This window comes from Berghia stephanieae, chromosome 12 (genome assembly GCF_034508935.2).
Source record: "Berghia stephanieae isolate SIO BIC M18660-M18661 chromosome 12, UCSD_Bste_1.3, whole genome shotgun sequence".
In the NCBI taxonomy this organism is placed as follows: domain Eukaryota; kingdom Metazoa; phylum Mollusca; class Gastropoda; order Nudibranchia; family Aeolidiidae; genus Berghia; species Berghia stephanieae.
In genome coordinates this window covers 7,271,096-7,294,311 of record NC_088371.1, presented here as the reverse complement: position 1 = coordinate 7,294,311, position 23,216 = coordinate 7,271,096, and the positions used below count along the sequence as shown (strand labels likewise).

Genomic DNA, 23,216 nt, shown 5'->3' with positions numbered 1-23,216 from the left:
TGACAAGGGCTAATACACTAGCCCTGATCTTCATTCTCATGATGGTGCCCCTCTTTCAGTCGCTTGAAGCCGCGCTTGTAGTCCTTCACGCTGTGGTAGATCTCAAAGCAGGGGTCAACATGAAGTCCCACATTGCAAAATCGACATTCATAGCGAGATGAAAGTCTCTTGCCTGGCTCTGTGCACACAACACAATCCCTCTGGGGAAATTTGTTTTTCTGGCCGGGCTTAGGGACGATTGAAGAAGCAAAGTGACGAGCTGTGAGGCGAAAGATAGCCGAGTCACCGACATCAATCCGGGTGGCGCTGAGGCATCTAGGGATGGGGGTCCACTCCACCAGCTGCACAACTAATTCCCGTCTGAAGATACGGTGACAAAGCTTCTTTCCAGTAGACGTAGCTTTCTGAATCAGGTAGGAATTTAGAACGCCAAGCATGAACATGCGGAAAAATGCTTTTTTCCACCACTTGACGGTCCGCCTCTTGAAGGCGTTGTTCGCCACCATCTGATCGCTCCTGTCTACCGCGCCCATGAACTTGTTATACTCATGGACGGCCTTCAGCTTGACAATTGGCTCCTTCGTCACACAGTTGACCTTTCCTGTCAGAACCCGAGAGTCATCGTGGATGGTCGTCAAGACATTCACCTCCCTCTTGTCATGAAAACGAAGAAGATTGAGTGAGCCATTTGTCAATACCTTCGTCTCGGGGTTCTTTTTCGTGAGCTTGGGAAGCATGCTCTTCGGCGGGCCATACTTTCTATTGATGCGCATGGTTCCACAGGCCAGAACATCCAGCTCCTTGAGATGGGAGAAGAGATCAGGGCTAGTGTAATAGTTGTCAGTGTACAGCCTCCTCCCACATCCAGTGTACGGAGAGATGAGTCTGTCCACCACGTCGAACGTTGCTCCGTGTGAGGTGCTGTCCTTCTTTCCTGAATAGATTTCAAAATTGTGACAGTAACCGGTGGCACTGTCACAAAGTTCGAAAACTTTAATCCCGAACTTGTCTGGTTTATCAGGATTATAAACCTTGAAGGACAGGGCACCCCGCCATGCAATCATTGCCTCGTCGATTGCAACATTGAGGCCTGGAGCAAACGTCGACATGAAGTTCTCTCTCAGGGCAGAGATGAAGGGCCGAATCTTGAACAGGGGATCATAATCTTCATGGTCACGGGGAAGCTGGTTGGTGTTATTGCAGATGTGTAGGAATGACAATATAAGCACAAAGCGATCCCGCTTCATGACCGCTGAGTACATCTTGTGTTCGAACACAAAATGAGTACTCCAGTACTCGTCAAGATCTTCCAGCGGCATAAGGCCCATGGCGATGATGATCCCGAAGAAGGCCCACATCTCTCCCAAAGTGACAGCCACCCACTTGCGGAACCTCGACCTTGGCGCAAGTTCCCTCCCACGCAACATATCATTGGCATATCTGAGAAGAAAAACAAGAGTGTCAAACCTGATTAGTAATGAAAAGTATGAAGAAAGTAAAAATTATGATCCTGGCAATGAGGGTGATATTTATGGTGGTGGTAATTGAGATGTACACATAATAAAAAAAATAATTAAGTAAAAACAGTGATGATAAATGATGAATATTGTGAAAGTAATGGTGATGGTAAATCATAAGAATCATGGTAATAGTGGTGGTAGTGGTAGATGTTGAGGATGACAATGATAATGGTGGTGGTAGATGAAGGGGATGACAATGGTCCCAATGTGCTGGTTGTTGTAGTTGTAGATGAGGATGAAAATTGTAGTGGTGGTGGTACATGAACAGGTTCACAGTGACAGTAGTATTGGTGGAGGGTAATGGAATTTTGATAAATAGTAATGGAACGGTGGTGTTAGTGTTAGGTAAAGATGTGACAGACTTTATCAATATGTCGGTGGTAAGAATGGAGAGTTATTTTCGGTTTGGTGGTGGTAAGAATTTATGGTGGTGATGCAGACCAAAATAAAGAATAGTATAAGTAATATCATGAATATGGCACAATATGATTGGATGAAGGACATGGATAGAGATAGAAAATAAAATGAATTACTCACCTGTTGGTCTCAGTTACGATGTGGTTACACATCTCGTTCGTAAACATGAGATGAAAGAATTCCAATGGAGTACTCCCATCCATGTCCACAAGAAGACCGCTGGTACCGGTGAACGGTAGACATGAAGGTTCAGTACATCCAAACCTCCACTCTGCCGTTCTCACATCAAAATCATCACTTTCATCATCATCATCATCATCAGTGTCAGTCTTATCCGAATCAGTCTCAGAGTCAAGCTCTGAGTCAGAGTCAGCTAAGACCTCGCTGATAAAATGAGTGTTATCAGTCAAGTCACGTAACACTTGAGGGTCACTCAAGTCAAGAATACGGGTTGATTCCATCTTTGATTGAAAATTGAAAATAATAATAAAAATAGGTATAGAAATAATAATGTAAACACGTCCGCACAGTAGAGAGGATCGAGTGATGGAATGACGCTGAAACCGGAGGGTTTGTTTATATTTACCCACGCGACGCTTCCGTTCACACGGCACAATTGTAAAGGTCATAATAACCTTGTAAATCCCCCATCGCATGATGGAAAAAGTCAAACTTTCGACCAATCAAAATCTATGACTCTTTTACTACATTTCCTTATTAGGATAATGGAAAATTCCATTTATGTCAAGGTGGTGTCAAGGCAATGTCACGGCGCTAAATATAGGCACCGTCGCACAAGCTGTTAGTAACTTCGTGTGCGCTAATTCCAAGGCATTGCCACCGTAATCGCAGGATTCCCGATGAGGTAATATTAGCGCCGACGCATCACCACGGTTAATTCAGAAAAGCGAGTGGCAGGCACTTATGTTGGTAACAACAAGATATGAAGTGAGTAGAAAAGTGCCAGAAGACAATAGAGAATAAAAATTTTTTTCGCGGCGGTGGTGGGGTTTGAACCTGCGACCTTATTGGTACGACAACTCCGCCTGGCAGGTGAGAGCGTGGCTCTACCGTGTGAGCTATCCACGAACACAAAAATATTCGTTTCAAACCCAAAGTCATTTCTAGATCCCTCTCTCACCCACTTCTTGAGATCGCCGATTCGTTCACCACCATCGCGAAGTAATTTTGACCAGCAGTTAAGCTTAATAGCCAATATTCTCATCACAAACATATAACATAGAAACGATTGAGACATTGAGTATGCTCCGGTGTATGGGGTGAATTTTTAATTCAGAAAAGCGAGTGGAGCAGGCACTTATGTTGGTAACAACAAGATATGAAGTGAGTAGAAAAGTGCCAGAAGACAATAGAGAATAAAAAATTTTTTCGCGGCGGTGGTGGGGTTTGAACCTGCGACCTTATTGGTACGACAACTCCGCCTGGCAGGTGAGAGCGTGGCTCTACCGTGTGAGCTATCCACGAACACAAAAATATTCGTTTCAAACCCAAAGTCATTTCTAGATCCCTCTCTCACCCACTTCTTGAGATCGCCGATTCGTTCACCACCATCGCGAAGTAATTTTGACCAGCAGTTAAGCTTAATAGCCAATATTCTCATCACAAACATATAACATAGAAACGATTGAGACATTGAGTATGCTCCGGTGTATGGGGTGAATTTTTAATTCAGAAAAGCGAGTGGAGCAGGCACTTATGTTGGTAACAACAAGATATGAAGTGAGTAGAAAAGTGCCAGAAGACAATAGAGAATAAAAAAATTTTTCGCGGCGGTGGTGGGGTTTGAACCTGCGACCTTATTGGTACGACAACTCCGCCTGGCAGGTGAGAGCGTGGCTCTACCGTGTGAGCTATCCACGAACACAAAAATATTCGTTTCAAACCCAAAGTCATTTCTAGATCCCTCTCTCACCCACTTCTTGAGATCGCCGATTCGTTCACCACCATCGCGAAGTAATTTTGACCAGCAGTTAAGCTTAATAGCCAATATTCTCATCACAAACATATAACATAGAAACGATTGAGACATTGAGTATGCTCCGGTGTATGGGGTTTTATTCTCTATTGTCCTCTGGCACTTTTCTACTCACTTCATATCTTGTTGTTACCAACATAAGTGCCTGCTCCACTCGCTTTTCTGAATTAAAAATTCACCCCATACACCGGAGCATACTCAATGTCTCAATCGTTTCTATGTTATATGTTTGTGATGAGAATATTGGCTATTAAGCTTAACTGCTGGTCAAAATTACTTCGCGATGGTGGTGAACGAATCGGCGATCTCAAGAAGTGGGTGAGAGAGGGATCTAGAAATGACTTTGGGTTTGAAACGAATATTTTTGTGTTCGTGGATAGCTCACACGGTAGAGCCACGCTCTCACCTGCCAGGCGGAGTTGTCGTACCAATAAGGTCGCAGGTTCAAACCCACCACCGCCGCGAAAAATTTTTTTATTCTCTATTGTCTTCTGGCACTTTTCTACTCACTTCATATCTTGTTGTTACCAACATAAGTGCCTGCTCCACTCGCTTTTCTGAATTAAAAATTCACCCCATACACCGGAGCATACTCAATGTCTCAATCGTTTCTATGTTATATGTTTGTGATGAGAATATTGGCTATTAAGCTTAACTGCTGGTCAAAATTACTTCGCGATGGTGGTGAACGAATCGGCGATCTCAAGAAGTGGGTGAGAGAGGGATCTAGAAATGACTTTGGGTTTGAAACGAATATTTTTGTGTTCGTGGATAGCTCACACGGTAGAGCCACGCTCTCACCTGCCAGGCGGAGTTGTCGTACCAATAAGGTCGCAGGTTCAAACCCCACCACCGCCGCGAAAAATTTTTTTATTCTCTATTGTCTTCTGGCACTTTTCTACTCACTTCATATCTTGCTATTCCTTGGGTCTGGGTCGGGTAAGAAGTAGTGGCAGTGGCAGTGGTGTTGTTATATTATTTTCGTGAGAAATTCCGTTAGCCGTGCCGTAAGCTCCCCGACTAGACTAGATATTAGCATCTCTTTCAATTTGTATTTTCACAGTGGATCTTTTGTCAGGCGTTTATTTATTCAATTTGTCAATATACAGTAATAATAGTAGCATTTTATAAACTCGAGAACACAACTTGTTTTAGATTAATGAAAGTTTCAGTTTCAGTTTAAAATTTCCTAAACTTAACGTCACTTCAGTATCTGATACTGACTAGTGGTTTTACACTATTCAGTATCTGATACTGAATAGTGGCTTTGCACAGGGAAGTGTATACCAGTGGGGAGTGAACCTGAGACTATGGTTTTCAGCGAGTTTCATATAAAAGCAATTACTTTTTTACGAAACCTGGCAATATCCGACAAAGTTATGGGAAGTTGGCAACAGTGGGGAGTGAACCTGAGATTCAGGGAAGTGTACATCAGTGGGGAGTGAACCCGGGACTCTGGGTTCTGTAAAAAAGCAATATAAAGGGAGGAGGAGGGGGGGGGGGAGGCGATTTGTTTTTTAAAACGAAACCCGACAATATGCGACAAAGTTATGGAAAGTAGGCAAACAATGGGGAGTGTACACCAGTGGGGAGTGAACCTGAGACTATGGGTTTCGTAAAAAAGCAATAACAAGGGGGGGGGGGGGGGGGTTACTTTTTTTTACAAAACCCAACAATATCCGACAGTTATGGAAAGTAGCAGACCTGCCAACCAGTACGATTTTGCGTATTTTAGTACGATTTTTGGACCCAAATACGTGGATACGATTTCAAAGGATTTAGTACGATTTTTTTTTTCCTCAAGTGTGATTGATGTTTAAAATGATACATTTGATGCAATGATATGCATGTCGTACAACAACTGTTGACCGTGTTTCTGAATTATGCATCACATCATATAGTACTATTGTTATCATTTCAGTTAGTTATATGATGCCGGTTTTCACCTATATTTTTCTCATACCTTTTTGAGGATTTGCATAGAATTATGTATGTAAGCTTATTTTATACTTTAAATGGCCTCCGGCCATATTTAAGCTTTTACCAATTGTTAGATAACGGATTTTAATTGTAAATTAAATTTAACTAACATCTTTGTGACAATGAAGCCTTCAATTAAAAACTGTATTGCTGATAAACTTAAACATAAATGGATAATCTCCCTTTATAATAACTAAAATTTTGATTTTAAAAATTTATAATGATCTTTTTTTTCCCTTTATTATTTTGTGTGAGTCAGATTTTTTTATTACCAAGTGGGCAGCTTTAAGGACGCTCTTTGGTTCAAAATGAATTCACTAGAACCATTTTTAGAAGTATTTCACTTGCCTATGCATATTACATATATGTGTGATTTTCCCATCAGTTGATCCAAAAGTTATAGTATTGGTAGTATGTAGTAATAGTTGTAGTAGTGGTAGTAGTAATAGCATTAATACTACTAGTCATAGTTGTTGTAGGAATTGATGTAGTTGTAGTAAGAGGAATAAATGCTCAAAAAAATAAAGAAGAGAGAGAGAGAGAGAGAGAGAGAGAGAGAGAGACTGAGAGTTGAAGACCATTCTCCCAAGTATTTTATCTCAAAACTTACTCATAACTGATTTACTGGGCTAGCAGACATCAATCACCATCATGGCATCACCTTGGCTATAACTAGTGCCGCGCTGAGGACCGGACCGAGGACCGGTCCCACGGTCTTTTAGCTGTGAACCGTGGTCCGGTCCCAAAGAGGAAGACCGCCGGCGGTCCTCACTTCTTATCACCTTTCAACGGTCTGGCGCCATACTACTTCCCCAGCGATTCGTTGCCTCGGTCCTTTGCCTATCTTCCACCAATCACCACCCATCCCACTTAATTAATCGCACCCACCCCCCTTTGCCATACACTAAACGACACAGATGACCACCTCCCTCCACTCCGCAAACCGCCCTTTCGTGTGTGAGATGGGGGGAACAGGAGGCGCATGCCTTGGACGATTCCATTATACGGGGTAAATTTCAAAATTTACTACACCATAATGATCGCAATGACAATGATCTATGATGAAGGCATGACCCCTCTTCTCTAATGGGTTATTGTTTGAAATGTATGTGACTACTAAAGATGTGTGTGTGTGTGTGTGTGTGTGTGTGTGTGTGTGTGTGTGTCTCAAACCTAGCAAGTTGCTAGTCTGATTTTTTGTTTTCTTTTGTCCATCTCTTGTCGCCACTCCTTTCTATCGCATTGTTGTCATTTAAAATAATACAATAATATTAAAATTTCGTTTGGTGTTTTAACTAATCAAATAATATGAGTTTCATTAGTTTCTTCCTTCCAAAAAAACCAGTTATAACGTCTGTATTTTTAAAAGGTCCAATAGAATATTTGGGGACCCTGATAGCTCAGTTGATAGAGCACTCTCTTTATACGCAAAGGGCCAGAGATCGATCCCGGGTGCAGTCGAGTTTTTTTCTGAATCCCTGTCTACTCAGCAGTGAATGGGTAGCTGGGTTTGTTAGATCTGGCGAAAAGTCACCATCGACCCCACTTATTACTTATTACTTATTACCGCATCCACCCCCTCTTATTATAACTTCACGTCTCTCTCTTACTCTTCAATGCTCGCTGCCCTCTCATGTGTGTGTGTGTGGGGGGGGGGGGGGGGAGGGGTAGGAGTTGTGTGTGTGTATAAACGCCACGAACAACTCGATCAACGCCTTGGGTGATTCCATTATCTCCGTTAATGGGGATAAATTTCAAATTTTATTCACGCTAAATTATCGAAGTAACAATGAAGTACTGTGATCAAATAAAGAAGGCATCACCCCTCTTCTCTAATTAGGTTACAATTTGAAATGAGTGTGACTACTCCGTGTGTTTTACTCCTGTAGACCACGGTTTTCATCATGTAGCGGTCTTTAACGGTTCAAGAATGAACGATCCCATGGTCCCAAAGGTCAAAACGGTCTCTCAGGAATGTTCAATGTCGAAAAGGACCGCCGGTCCTAGGACCGGTCCTTGCGGTTTTCATTTCCCAGAGACCGTAGGACCGTGGTCCTTAAGCTTGCCAAGGACCGCCCCGCACTAGCTATAACCACCATCACAGCATTGCCACTGCCACAACCACCACCACATCACTTCTACCACCACTACAACAGCTTCATCATCATCATCACCACCACTGCCAGAGAACCATCACTACAACCACCACCTCTTCCACAGACACTAGCATCAATACTACCAACATGTTCGGGGTCTTTTGGCCATTTCTTTGAGTGTTTCGAAAGCAATTTCCTTAGATATTGCAATTTCTGAGCCTTACACTAGTTTATAATGGCCATTAAGTTTTATAGACATTTTTGTATATTGTGTACTTTTTTCCACATATGCGGACAAAATACACTTTTTTGATTAAAAATACACTCTTTAGTGTCATAGAATACACTTTTCATTCTGAGAAGGTTGGCAGGTCTGAAGTAGGCAACAGTGGGGAGTGAACCTGGGTCTCTGGTTTCGTAAAAAAGCAATACCAAAGGGGGGGGGGGAGGGTTACTTTTTTATGAAACCCTACGAAACCTGGCAATATCCGACAAAGTTATGGGAAGTGTACACTAGTGGAGAGTGAACCTGAGACTATGGGTTTTATAAAAAAGCAATACCAAGGGAAGGATTACTTTTTTACGAAACTCGCCGAAACCCGACATTAAGCAGCAAAATTATGGAAAGTAGGTAAACAGTGGGGAGTGAACCTGAGACTCCGGGAAGTGTACACCAGTGGGGAGTGAATCTGATACTATGGTTTTCAGTGGGTTTCAGCGAGTTTCATATAAAAGCAATTACTTTTTTTACGAAACCTGCCAATATCCGACAAAGTTATGGAAAGTAGGCAAATAGTGGGGAGTGAACCTGAAACTCAGGGAAGTGTACACCAGTGGGGAGTGAACCTGAGACAATGGTTTAATAATCTTAATGATGATGATGATGATGATGCCGATTACAACAGCAACAACAATAATAATAATAATAATAATGATTTTATTGGGGGGGGGGGGGGGGGGGGGGGGGGGTAAACTTTTTTTTTATAATTTAGTGGGGGGTTTGGGAGGGGGGAATCTTTTTAAAATAATTAAGTAGGGGGTTTGGGAGGGGGGAAACTTAAAAAAAATAATAGTTGGGGGTTTGATGGCTTTCTCATCGGTGTCAATGAGTCCAGACCGCTTCCACAGACACAGGGGTACAGTGCGAGTAGGCGCTCCCTCCTCTATGCCAGACTGTTTAGCTGAGCATTTCTCACGGCTTGTTGACGGTGCAGACATGATGAGAGTTGAGGAGTTGAGAAAGTAGATCGAAAATAATAGAAAAGATTTATAAAGTGGCAACGGTTATGATTTACAGGAAATAAGACACAGGAAATATAAACAAGGAAATTGATGGTATTCGATGCCATCTATGACGTCATTTAACTAATTTCAACTAACACAACATCCCCAACTATTTAAAAAAATGGAATTTTTCCAACTTTTTACAATGTACTTTATTTATTCCCGTTTCGGGGTAATTAAAGGGAAATCAATCCAAATAAGTCTACATCATTTGACAATTATCATTATTTATAAGATACACTAATTACGACGTAATTAATTTTTAAATTCAGATTTAAATATAATTCTTCTATGACGAACAATTATTTGTACGCATCTATCACGTTTTTTCAACTATATCCAGACCATTCATACCAGTTTAATGGAGATTTAAAAACTTTAAATAATAATTTACGCTTATATATACAACTGAAGACCTTCAATAGTGATTGTTCATATGTATATATGTATGTATTTATTATGTTTCTAATCATATTATGTCTTCTCTTACAGCAACTAATGACAATTCATCTCTTTCAGATTCCACTAATACTAATACACCCTCTCTTTCAGATTTGAAGTGCGGTGTTATACAAGAAATTGAAAGAAGAGCAGAGATGGAGTGAAAAATGGAAGATAGACCATAACGATACTTCTATTTTTTCCCCTTACTTTCTTCGTTTCTTTCATTTCCCCCCACTAAAAACAAGCCCCAACTTTTTAACTTTACTCCATCAAAATAATCCCTCTTTTAATACTGGCGATGTAGGAGCTTTTGGAAGGCCTTCCAAAAAATGGCTAAAACAGTCAATATGGAGTTCTTGTTAACAGATTGTGTACCAAACTGTTCGTTTTATCGAGGACAATGCATTTACATTAATAAAGAGAAAGATAAAAATGTCAAAATAACATATTATTACATAATATGGCACAAATGTAAAAGTTGCATACAAGTTGCCAATTTTCCGTATATATACGGAATTCAGTTTATAAACCCTCAGCATATTTTCCAATAACCTGTTAAATGGAAAAAAAGTAACTACATAAAAGGTCTTTTTACTGGAATCCAGCTGTCAAAAAGGGGTCCGTCAATGTGTTTGCTTAAAAGTTCAGTAAATTATTATGGAAATTATCTTGTCACTGCTGCAAATTGTCATCTCTATTAGATTGAAGACCACTCTCACAAATATTTTATCTCAAAACCTTCAACTGATTTACTGGGCTGGCAGATGTATATCACCATCACAACTTCATTTTGGATATCAACATCAGCATCTCAATTTAATATTCCGATTCCTCCATCTAATGTTCACAGTCACCTTTGCTGTTTTATTAATTTTACTTTTTTAAATCTGCAGACCTGCCTGGTGTTGAAAACAATGTCCAGTCTTCATGGAGACAGTTCTCACCTGCTGGGAGGAGACCAGGCAGTCAGCCCAGGGTCCTGTCCGAGGAAGCCAGGAGGAAACAGGAAGAAGCCAGGCAACGTCGTCAGATCAAAATGGCCAGTTTGCAGAGAAAGAGGGAGGAAGTGATGCTGAGGAGGGCTCTGAAACGCTCACTACAGACTCATCTGAAGGACAATGAAAGCGAGTCCTCCTTGTCTCAAGAAGTTGAGAATGAATTTGACAGGGGGAGCAGCGATTTGGAGTCACCCAATATCATCATTTCCAGTCCTAATAAAAAACAATTTAATCAAAATCGATCTGCTGTGACCAAGCAGTCAAAAGTTAGGAGAAAAATGTGTCTTTTCGAGGAGTCTAAGTTTACTAATAGTGATAAAAGCAAGGATAATAATAGAATTGATACTGTGAGAGCTTCCTTAAAAGATCGATCCAAGGAAACCTCTGATGTTAATCTTAACCATGATGTAGGGTGTAAGGAGACTAACTCGAGCAATTCCGATGTTGTGGAAAATTCAGATTATAGACATGTTGCTGCAGAGGACTTGAAGGCAAGTGAAGGAAATGGAAATCAGGATTTCTTAGGAAGTGGCTCAAATTCTTCAGAGGTATCCAAAAGAGCCCCACTCAAAACGGTGTTGGTAAAATCTTCGCAAAAGCCTAATTTTAAAAATAGGTATGAAAGGGATGAAACATGGTCGGTTGATTCAGAAAGGGATTGGAATTGGAAAGTGAATAAACACTCGAGTCCAAAGACAAACAAACATTCGAGTCCAAAGAAACAAAGGACCAAACGGAAGGAAAGGGTGAATTATGCAGAAATGGAAGATGGAGACATGGTTGAAGAAGATTTTCATTTTACGCCCTCGAGTAGTACGAAGTCTGGTCGAAAAGTGATTCCTGTGTCCAGGAAGTTGGAGGAAGCTGTTGTAACAGCATCCATGACTAAAAGTGGCAAGAAAAGAAAAAAGGATCCTGCTTCGGAAGATGCAACACAATCAGCTGATTCGGGAGTAAATTCCGTGCCATCGTTTGACGAGGCTCAACGTGCAGTGACGGACAAGTTACTTAATTCCAATACTGAAGTTTCTACTCGTGAGGATTCTTCGGGCAAGAATATGTCCAATTCAGAAAATAGTGTGAAACTGATGAATAATGTAGCCGAAGTCGGTTCGTCTATTGGTTCGTCTATTGTGAAAAATATTGCAATTCCTAGTTCGTCGCAAAATACAAGTGATAAAACTGTTGCTGCTCAGAAGATAGAAGGCAACAGTAATAGTTCCTCGAGAACATCTTTGCCACCCAGCAGCCTTTTGCACCCACCTCTTGCACACCATACAAGTCAGCACCACACAGCTGCTCTATTGGTAAAACAGCAGCAACCACCATTACAGAATTCACAAACAATGCAAAAGCCACTGTCTTCTCATCATCCACAACAGTCTCTGTCGGGATATCATCACCCCTCTTTATCTCACCCCCCTCCTCCTCCTTTTCATCCTCCCTCTACACTTCATTTCTTACACCCACCCACCACCACCACCTCCACACCCCTTCCAGCATCATTATCTGTGTCATCTCCATTGTCATCATCATCAACATTACATGTCATGTCTCCATTACCTAGCTTCTCACAAAATCTTCATCAAAAACAACTACAACAACAAGAGCGATATGGTAACATCACATCAGCATTTTCAATGTCACAGGCAGCCTTAGGAGCAGCATCTCATATTAACGCCCAACCCAGCCAAATCCCTTCCAATTCAATGTCATCAGCCACATCATCATCATCATCATCCATCATTCCCCTCCATTCCGTATTTGAGTCTTGCTACCCTCCACCCAGCCCCTACAACAAAACTCAATTTCCCATACCCCGATACCCCGTCTCACTACCCGCATATCCTCAAAACTTGCCCACAGCAACAGTCACAGCGACCACCATACCTATCAACATACCTACTCCAAGCACACTCCAACCACCGAATCTCTACAACAGCCAAGACCCTAGATACAGGTTATCAGGATTCACAAGTCATCACCTCTCTCAGGGTCAGTTTTCATCAATCAAATCTCCATCAAATGCAACGTCTAACAATACCCAGACCTTTACGATCAATCTCAACAATGTTGCGCAGAAAACATCATCTTCCAGCATTGCTGCAACAGGACGTCCGAAAAACTCTTCACAAGCTTCCCACAAACCACCTGGAAAGACATCAGCTTTTTCTATTTTAACTTCTCTTTACCCAATGCCTTCCAATCCAATAATGACATCACATCAAAATGTGAATGCTTCTCCCTCTTCCCGCAAAGTTTCTGCCAAAACTGCAGCTCCTCCAGCTGTTGCACATGTTAAAAACAGTATACCGATTGATGATACGATTCAGAAAAATGTCTCAAAGAAAGTTCAGCCGCACAACAAATTAGTAAATGTTTCAGAAGACATTGTGCCATCTGTGGTCCAGCATCAAAATACGTCATCATCAACAACGGTAGCAGCAAGTTGTAAACGAAGCAGCATGTTGGAAGTGGAGAATATGCTGAACGATTTGCAGCATAAAGGAAAGGAGAACCCCAAGTCATCCAGTGAAAGCTCTGCACCTCAACCACAAGCACCATCCAGTGAAGCAAACAGTAAAGCCCAGAGTGTGATGACCGTTGAAGCCATGTTGAATAATATCAAATCAGCATATCAGAATAAGTTAAAAGCTAAAGAAACCTCCACCAGTTCTCAATCTCAAGCAGGCAAAGCCAGCGTAATAAAGAATCAGAGTAATGATAGTAAAAATGGAAATAAGGCATCCCGAGCAAATATACAATCAGAATCCTGTCTATCATATGAGAGTAGACAGCCGCCACCTATTTCCTCCTTTAGCCACTCATCTAATGTTACCTCCCAGCACTATCCTGTATCTGATCATCACTTGGCTCAGAATGCACAAGAGCTACGGAGTGCGACCAACAATAGAAGTAAAAGTGAGACAACACCTTCTGCTGAACCGAATAAATTCTTAAGACAGGCTTTTATGCAGCATATGATAAATCCAAACCCTCAGTTCCCATCAGAGAGTTTGTCGAAAAGTTTAAAACCCAGTCAAGGTCCCCCAAATCAATCAGTGGCTAATAATTATTCTCCAAGAATCCCAGACTCAAGGGATGGTTGGAAAAATGCCACACAAAAGACAGGACCTTCTCAGAAAGAGGATGCTGGTCCACAAATGCCTCATAAACAATCAGCTCAAAGTTCTGAGCAACTCCAAACTCCTCCCAAAGCCCATTCTACCCCGAGAACATCTCTGACCCTTCATCAACAACAACAACAACTTCACTTTGAGCAGATGCAGCATCAGCATCAAATCTATCGTCATCAGCAGGATGTTTTAATGCGGCAAACCAGGCCTAGCAGACCTGTACAGCAAAGCCAAGCCTTGCCCCAGGACCCGTTAGTTCTGAATCACAATCCGTTTGCACAGTTTAATCTTCGACCTATTGGTGCACATCCCCTCATTCAGCACCAACAACAACAACATCAACAGCAGCAGCAGCAACATCAACAACTGCAACAACAACAACATCAGCAACATCGTCTGCAGCTACAAAATCAAAAAACTAATCAGCTTTCCTCCCCACAACAGCCCGAGCAACCATCAAGTGACCAGAATATCACCAACCCCCCATTGCCCTCACCAATTTCAAACAGAGAAACTTCATTAATTGATAGTGTTGTTGAAACTTCTATACGAAATCAATATTCCCGCTCATTTTCTCAAACATCCGACGAGCCTTCTTCACCCATTGACTATAAAATGAATTTGACTCTTCAAAATACGCAGCAAAATTCTCAACATCGAGAAAATCCTCAAGTACCCTCTTCCAAATCTGTACCAGAAAAAGAAAGAGAGGCCAAGTTGTTGCATGGGCAATCTGATCCTCCAGAATCTCCTGAAAATGAAAGCCCATCGTCTCCTGTTGATTCCAAAATGTCGCTCATTATTCAGAGGCATCTCCAACAGCGACAGGCTCAACATAATGCACAGCAGAAGCAACAAAGTCCAGCAGGATTGGATTTATCTGTTCAGGCTCCTAATTCATTTCTACATTCTCAAGGTCCCGAGAGAGAGTCCTCACCAGTGGATTCCAAAATGTCACTTGTTCTTCAGAGACAGTCAATGATGCGTCAGGCTCAAAATGAACTTCTCAAGACTAAACCTTTGCTTCCTGTTGAATCTGGTTCAGAGTCCCCCAATCAATCTTCTCCACAACCACCACAATCATCATCATCATCATCAGTCTCCCAACCTGAAATGTCTTCATCACCCGTTGACTCCAAAATGTCCCTTATTATCCAGAGACATCTAATGAAAAATACAAGTAAAGCCCCTCAACCCAACAACGTCAACAACTTACCTCAAAGAATCAGCACAGAATCTCCAAGCAATTCAAGGTCTTCACCCGTCGACTCCAAAATGTCCATAATTCTTCAGAGACATCTGAATCAGAAACAGAACCAAATCGAACCGACAGTGAATCCTCAGTCAACAAGGCCACAATATCAAAAACCACCCCAAGGGCCATTCCAAAGTCGAGAATCAATAAAAACGGGACAGGAGTCTTTACCATTCAGCACCCACCAACCAGATCAATCCATTGATTCCAAGGCCAATGTTTTTCTAAACATCAAACGGAATCTCTCACAGGAGATGGATTATGATGAATCTCACTATGACGAAGAAGAGGAAGAAGATTACTCTGAAGATGATGAAATGAGTCCTGGAAAACAGCGGGATGTTAAACCGTGTCTGAAGGAGCTGCAGCAAAAACTATTGAGTCAGAAAAAGAATGTAAAATCAACGATTGCAGAGCCTTTAACCACATCTGTTGCCAGTATCAGTCACCCGTCATCTTCAGCATTGGGTGTAGAAATGGCAGTAGCTGGGACAACACAAGCTGACTCATTGAATGCTTTGTCACCGGTGAGGGCACAAGTGGTATCATCAATTTTGTCTTCCACAACCTCATCATCCTATATCCCGTCAGTGCCGTCTCCATCTATAACAACAATGGCTTCCACTACTGTCGTTTCGCTAACGTTTGCAACATCACCTATATCGTCAACATTAACATCCTCATTCTCAATGTTAGCCTCATCTAGTGTTAGAACCAACGTCGACGACAGCCAAAGTGGGAATATGAATATCACACTTGGGATGAGTAATTCCCTTTTAGAATTGATTTCAGTTAAAAGGGAGTTGTCTTCATGTGAAGATGACCAGCTGGGAGAAGAAGAAGAAGAAGATGATAATGAAGATAGCTTTGAACATTCAGGACCAGAGGAAATGACCAAACCCTCCATTGAAGAAATCAAACAAAACATGAAAGCTTACTCAACTTTTGGAAAGCAATCGTTTCCATGCATATCAACAACTACAGCTCAGATTAATGTATCATCATCATCATCATCATCATCATCATCCTGGTTAATCCCCATCACCTCCACTTCCATTACAACTTTTACCCCTCACTTTACATCACCTTTGGTCACACCAAAAGCCATGGATGCTGATAAGACATCAGGTTTAATTGGCTCCATTTCTCCAGCTAAGAAACCCAAAGCTGATTCCCCTCTCATTGACAGTTTGATGATGAGGGATAAAGTTGCTCCACCAGCACCACTACCACCCACATCATCAGCAGCAACATCATCATCAACGTCATTATTGCAAAATCAATCTGATAATTTGATCACCAAAAGCAAAACCAAAGATTGGTCACCTCAATTACAGCAAGGAGTCCAAATTCATTGTGAGAAACCTGTCACTACAAATGAAAATTACAGTTTATCAAGCCATCAAAAAACAATACCCGAGTCTGATGAAAATATTGAATCTGCATCAGCATCAAGTAATCAATCAACAAGTCCATCCTTTTCTCTGTCATCTTCAACATCTTCTGAAAGAAATATCATTCAAACAAGTGCGGAAGGCTTTACAGATTCGTCACCCCGTGATGATAATAATGATATAAACAAAGCATTGACTGCATTGCCCTCTGATCCTGTCAACCCTGAATCAACAAATGACCTTGACCCCTCACCAGTTAATCAAATGTCTAGGACTGATTCCCATGACACATCAACACAACCTTCCTCCAACACGTTTGAGAATGATTACCAAACATGCAAGGTGCTGGATAAAGAATTCCATTCCGATACCTCAGGCAATCCGCCCTCGGAGATCTGTGTAAATTCTCATGGACCTCAGGAGAAAAGTCGACAAGATCATGTCAAAAGTTCTGTTCCTGCTGATGCTGATAAAGTACCAGATCAAACTGTAATTTTGAGTGGGGATCATCATGAGGTCGGCAATTTCAATTTAATTGACGGTAACTCATCTCCATTACCGTCCTCTAGTGGTATGAATCAACAAACAGACTCACTTCATAGTGTTATCAAAGACAGTGCCAGTGCCAGTCGTTTTGTTTCAACCTGTGAGACACATACGGAGAGTATGTCAGGTATTGTCACTCAAAATATTCAGCATTCTCAGAATCCTCACAAGACTCCATCAGATTGTTCTAATTCTAGTCACAGTGTTGGAGTCAGAGAGACTGATGTAGAAAGTGTTGTAAATGATGTTTGTAAAAGTGCAACACATTGTGAAGCTCATAAGGTTGGTGATTTAGACAGCGTCAATGAATTTGTTTCACCCTGTACAGACAAGGCTGTATCAGAAAGCGTCTGTGAAAGTGTACCGCCATGTAAAGACAAGAAAAGTGTATCTGAACCTGTAACACCTTGGAAAGACAGTGTGGATATATCAGAAAGTGTCACTGACAATAAGGATGCATCAGAAATTAATACTGAAGGTGTAACATCCTGTAAACACAATGAGGGTGTATCTGAAAGTGTCTGTGAAAGTGTAACACCGTGTAAACACAATGAGGGTGTATCTGAAAGTGTGACACCTTGTAAAGATATTGAGTGTTTATCAGAAAATGCTACTGAAAGTGTTATGTCCTGTGAAGCCCATAAGAAGAATGAACTGGTCAGAATTATTCAACGTGTTCCACTTAATAGATATGATATTGAAGATGTGTTAGAGAATGCCGATAAAACTGTTCAACCTTGTAAAGACCAAATGAAAGGTGAATCAGAAAGTGTTTGTAAAAGTGTTCCGCCTTGTGGGGATCGCACAGCTAGTGAATCGGGCAGGACTAGTCAAACTCATTCAACTTGTAACGAGAGGGAGTGGGAAGGTTCTTCTATGAGTAGTCCACCCCAGAGTGGTAATGACAAGAGAGTTGAACTTGTGTCAAGTGCAACTAATGATGTTGAACTTGTGTCAAATGCAACTCGTGATGTTGAACTTGTGTCAAATGCAACTCGTGATGTTGAACTTGTGTCATATGCAACTCGTGATGTTGAACTTGTGTCAAAGGCAACTCGTGATGTTGAACTTGTGTCATATGCAACTCGTGATGTTGAACTTGTGTCAAATGCAGCTCGTGATGTTGAACTTGTCTCAAATGCAACTCGTGATGTTGAACTTTTGTCAAATGCAACTTGTGATGTCCTGTCTGGCAGTGCATGGATGCCAGCATCAGGAGAAGTAGAAGGCGAGTCCAAGATTACTGTTGGTGAAATCTGCAATAAGTCGGTGACTTTGGATATTGCTGATGGAGTTGACAGTGATAATAGTAAAGTTGTAAAAGAGTTTGTTGGTGTGAAGAAAAGTGCTAATAAGATCTGTGATAAAGACAATGATGATGGTGGTGGTGGTGGTGGTGATGAAAACAGACTTGATTCTAAGGATAATGATATTGAAGATAGCCAGGGTTTATTGAAAGAAAATCGTGCTGTTGAGTTGGTTGATGTAGATGAGAGAGATGGAAATTCATTTGAAAAGAATGGCGAGGATGGTAGAGAAAATGGAGGAGTTGATCCCATGGATGTAGGCAATGATGATGGTAATTGTGGTAATTCTAGTGGTAAATTTGTGTTAGAAGCAAGTGCTGTAATACCAGTGGAAAAAGGCGATGGATTTAGTAAGGATAATGTTAAGGGTGGTAATGAAATTGTACTGCATGATCCTATGGATGTTGCCAATGCTGGATGTTCCGATAGCAGTTTGAAGGAAATGGGTGTGGAGGAACCATTGGTAGGGGTAGGCCTTGCTCATAAAGGATGTGGTGATTACAGAGAATATAACGCTATGGTTGTTGAACATGATGATAATAATGATGATGGTGGTGGTAGTAATACATTTTTTAGTAAGACTTTGAAAGAAGTAGGAATAGAAGAACAGGCAAAAGTAGATGGTTGTTTGAATAAGGAAGGTAATGATACAATTAAAAACAGTGGTCCTGTCGATGTTGTTAGTAGTAGTAGTGGTCGTGATTGTGGTGATGGTTCTAGTGTAACTGTGGAAGAAGCTGTTGGTGTGGAATTGACCACCCAATCATCAGGACTCGGGGATATTGAAGCGAGTGACGATGAAAAGAAGAGTCGTGAAAACAGACTGGATGGTACTTTAGATCATGTTGAAAAAGCTCGTGGTCATCTTGCTTTGAAGGAAACGGGTACAGGTGAATCGATAGTTGTAGAACATGCTGATGATAAGGATGGAGATAAGCAGAATAAGTCAATGTGTGAAAACAATGTTTGTGCTGATGAGGGTGGCTCTGTTGTTTCTGTGATGACATCAGCTGGAAAAGAGGAAACCAAGCTTATTACAAATCTGGCAAAACTCAATATCGACCAGACTGCTGGTGATGGTGGTAATAGTAATAGTGACATGGCTGTTATTGTAGTCAATGACATTGTCAGCAGTAAGTCATGTGACACCGAAGTTCATGGCAAGGATATTGGGATGAGCTTGGATAACCACAACCTCAGTGGCACTGTACTGGTCGGGGCTGGGGGCGATAGTGATATAGAGATCATTGATGATGATGATGATGTTCTCATTGGTTGTGACGGTGGCCAGAGTTTTTCTAGAGCCAATCAGAATTTCAACACGAAGGAGGATCTGTCATCGGTGAAGGCAATCAAGACTTCAACGAATAACAACATATTATCAACTCTCTTAAGCACAAATTCAGCAGCTAGTCATAATAAGGCAAATGTTTGTTTTGTCAGAGGAATCGGCTATAATGAGTCTGCGACTGTTGTCGGGAAACAGATTAGAAATTCTGCTTCCAGTGAACTTACAAACATACAGAATGCTGATGTAGTAGAAGTTATTGATGATGATGAGGATGATAATAATGCCAAAACAACAAAGTCAGTTACTGGAACTAAGCATATTAATAGTTCAAATACACAAAACACCAATTGTGCATCAGAAATGACATCATTAGCGAGGGCAACCAACTCTTTGGTGGAAGAAAAAGACAAAATTTCTATCCACGACTTGAAGATCAATAGCAAAAGAAAATCCTCTTTGCTAGTTGATGGTGGAAGTTTAAATCGTGATCAAAATTTACCAAACTTTCTACACATCGACACTAGTCAAGGTCATATTGTAGAGATTATCGACGATGAAGACAATGGCAATGATAATAGAACAAGTGTAACCACTACCACAGCCAGCCAAAATAAAACAAAAAATTTATCATCAAAATTTAGATCTGAAAAGGAAAAGGTAAACAGCTCAGAGTCGAATTCAAATAATGTGGTAGAAATTCTCAGCAGCGACGAGGAAGAGGATGGTCGAGGGAGGAAAGTCCAAGAAGAGGACACAAGTTCTAAAGTAGGCGACGCATCCTCGGTGGCAACAACAGGGGATCATGCCGTTCCATCATCACGTCTTAGTCGAATATTCTCCAATGCCAGCGATGACGGAGTGTCTTCTAGGTCCTCTCATTCCCCTCTGTCCTCTCCAAGTGGAAGCGGGGGCGTGGTCTCCAGGTGTATACAGTCTTTGGGGACGTGGTCAAAACAACAGGTATCCAACTGGTTGGCCACTAACAAGCTGGACAAGATCTGCCTTAAGTAAGTCTTGAACTTTGTGTACTTTATGAAGCTTAAGAAGAAAATTAGCCTGAAATGTTTCTTGCTGGTCATTTTGAAGTTATTATTATATTAATACTTTTCTTTCTTTCTTTTTTTTTTTACAATATGAATCTCTGCCAAAAGTCGTTTTTTAAAAAATGTTCACCTCAACTATTCTTCAATGATAAGTTATTTTAATAAACGAAGGTAAGAATTTCATTTTCATCAGTTGAGCTCACATGAATAATGTAAAATAAACAAAAACTAAATGGTGACCACACATCAGTCACAGTGCAATCTCCTTACCAGTTGGCCACCGCGCCCTCATTTACATTTTTAAAAAAAAATAGCGCAATGTCCTCTAAAAGTGCTCAAAGCGCTTTACAAGGGGTCCCTGACCAACAGCAACTTTTAACATTTGGAATGGGACAAGACACCTGTTAGCCGATATTACAATTTTTCGGACAGAGACGACGCTGTTACAGTCACGTACTCATTTTACACCTGAGTACGGTGAGAGAAAGTGAGTAAACAGCCTTTTCCAAGGACTCAACTATGCGCAGAGCGAGGCTCGAAACCCAGGACCTTCCGATCCGAAAGCAAGTGTCATACAACTAGTCCACATAGCCGCACATTAGGGTGACTAATGACTAGAAAGCATACACTGATGGCTTACTTGCCCAATGAGCCTTTTGCATCTCTCTCATCGGACAGGAATGACTCGGCTGCCTTCACCTGGTCGTACTTTAGGCCTAACTAACGTTGTTGTCGATCTGAAGCAATCGTCTGCGGTGCCTGAAGAAGATCCTCAATGGTGTTGAGATTCAATTGCTGACCTTCCAACAATGTCCTTAGTAGATCTAGGTTGAGCCCTGAATGAGTTGCCACCCTTTTTGAAATAATACGTGGTCATTGCAATATTGGTAGGAGTTTTCGAATCTCATCTCAGAATTAGACCTGTAAATTCTCAGTCAGTTAACTGAAATCAGTCAATTCGTCAAATTCAAATATTTTTAAAAAGGAAAGAAAGAAATGAAGAAGAAAGAAAGAATTCATGAATCGTAGTCGAATGACCGTGAAGTAATTAGGAATGTTCCACAGCGCTACGCATAGCTCAAAGGATGTTTATATTTACGATGGATATATTGCCACGGCTAAGCGACGCTTCTTAGAATTGCCGTGTCTGAACACACCCCAGTGTATTTTCACACAGCCTTCGTCAAATTATCTTTTCACTTTCCAAACCTGTCGTGATCCCAATGGTAGCCAATTTTAACCGAGCCGCCGAGCGATAAATTTCACTGTTTCGTCTAAGCCAAAATTGACCACATTTACTTGACAGAACCTAAAAGTATTAAAAAGTTTAATGCGAATGCCTTAAGTGCGTTATGAAGACACATTCAAATCGAAAGTTATATGATTGCTACAAGCACATCTCGATTGCCTCACATTGTAAACAAACTGGTTGACCGTTTCTTAATGATGTGGGTACCTAATATTATAAGAAACAATTGTAAGTAGCCTAATTAATTCCCATGTAAATTAGTTTTCTGCCATTGTTTTGCTCAAGTGAGCTTGCTGTTTACTATTCATCTCGATTCTTTGGATTTTTCTGATATGATACGAAGAGTTTCAGTGAGTTCAGTCTCAGTCTCAGTCAATTTTTATAGAGCTCATTTACAGGTCTACAGAATATATGACCAACAAGATATCATCTCTGTTCCAGGATTTTGAGATGTAAGATAGAAAATGGGAAAATGTGCATGAAGCAGCCCCCCTCTTTCCCTTCCCAGTATATAAGCTAAAAAAATATTATTTTACCACACATGGCACTGTCACAGTTGGAGCATAGCCATTGATAATCTATAGCCTGACACTAAGACCCATATTTTGACGTCATTTTTAGGTTTGTGGACCACTTAGTGAGTTGTCTTTATTTAGTAGTGCTCAAGGAAACAAGTGATCACATTGGTTGAACTGTTGAATACCACGTTTTGTTTTCTTTTGTGGTGAAAGACTTGTCTTTTGACGTCATTTGTTGGTCAGTGTCAGGCTATAAGTTTACTATGGCTATGGTCAGAGTCAGCTGCACTTGCTATGAAATAACAAGGAACAAAATTGATGTCGCTCAACTCTTTGCTATTGTTTTCAGTCAGCCATTATTATGAGTAGTTCTCACTAAATTGTGTCAATCAGACTGTAAACGTTCAAGGTAACAAGTACACATAGTTTTGTGTGTTGGTACGCAGTATATCCAGTAACCGCATAGCATCAGTAGAATTGATGATTTACAACTTATTTTTCACCGTTTCTCTTGATTTCCTACATCCTCAGCTTGACTAATCTTGACGGACCAGGACTGCAGCGAATGGCATTTGAATACCACCGGAATCCAGAGGTGTTCTACGTGCGGGTCAAGAAATCCCTTGGCTTGACCTTATTCCAGACTTTGGTCATAGAACGCAGCCTCAAGGCTCTGATTTACTCCATGGCAACCGACAACTAATGATGTTTCTCGACCAATCAAACACAAGACTGCCTAAA

The 23,216-nt window shown here is 41.1% G+C and overlaps 1 protein-coding gene across 1 annotated transcript in view; it reads left to right on the top strand.

Moving 5' to 3' along the window:
* Positions 1 to 23,216, top strand: part of LOC144958256 (uncharacterized) — a 24,617-nt gene extending 1,401 nt beyond the window's left edge. Inside the window, exons 2-3 of the mRNA XM_078890098.1 lie at positions 10,631 to 20,672; positions 23,007 to 23,216. Coding sequence (XP_078746224.1) covers positions 10,631 to 20,672; positions 23,007 to 23,178 — 10,214 coding nt within the window. The 3' untranslated portion in view covers positions 23,179 to 23,216. The remainder of the gene's footprint in view (positions 1 to 10,630; positions 20,673 to 23,006) is intronic.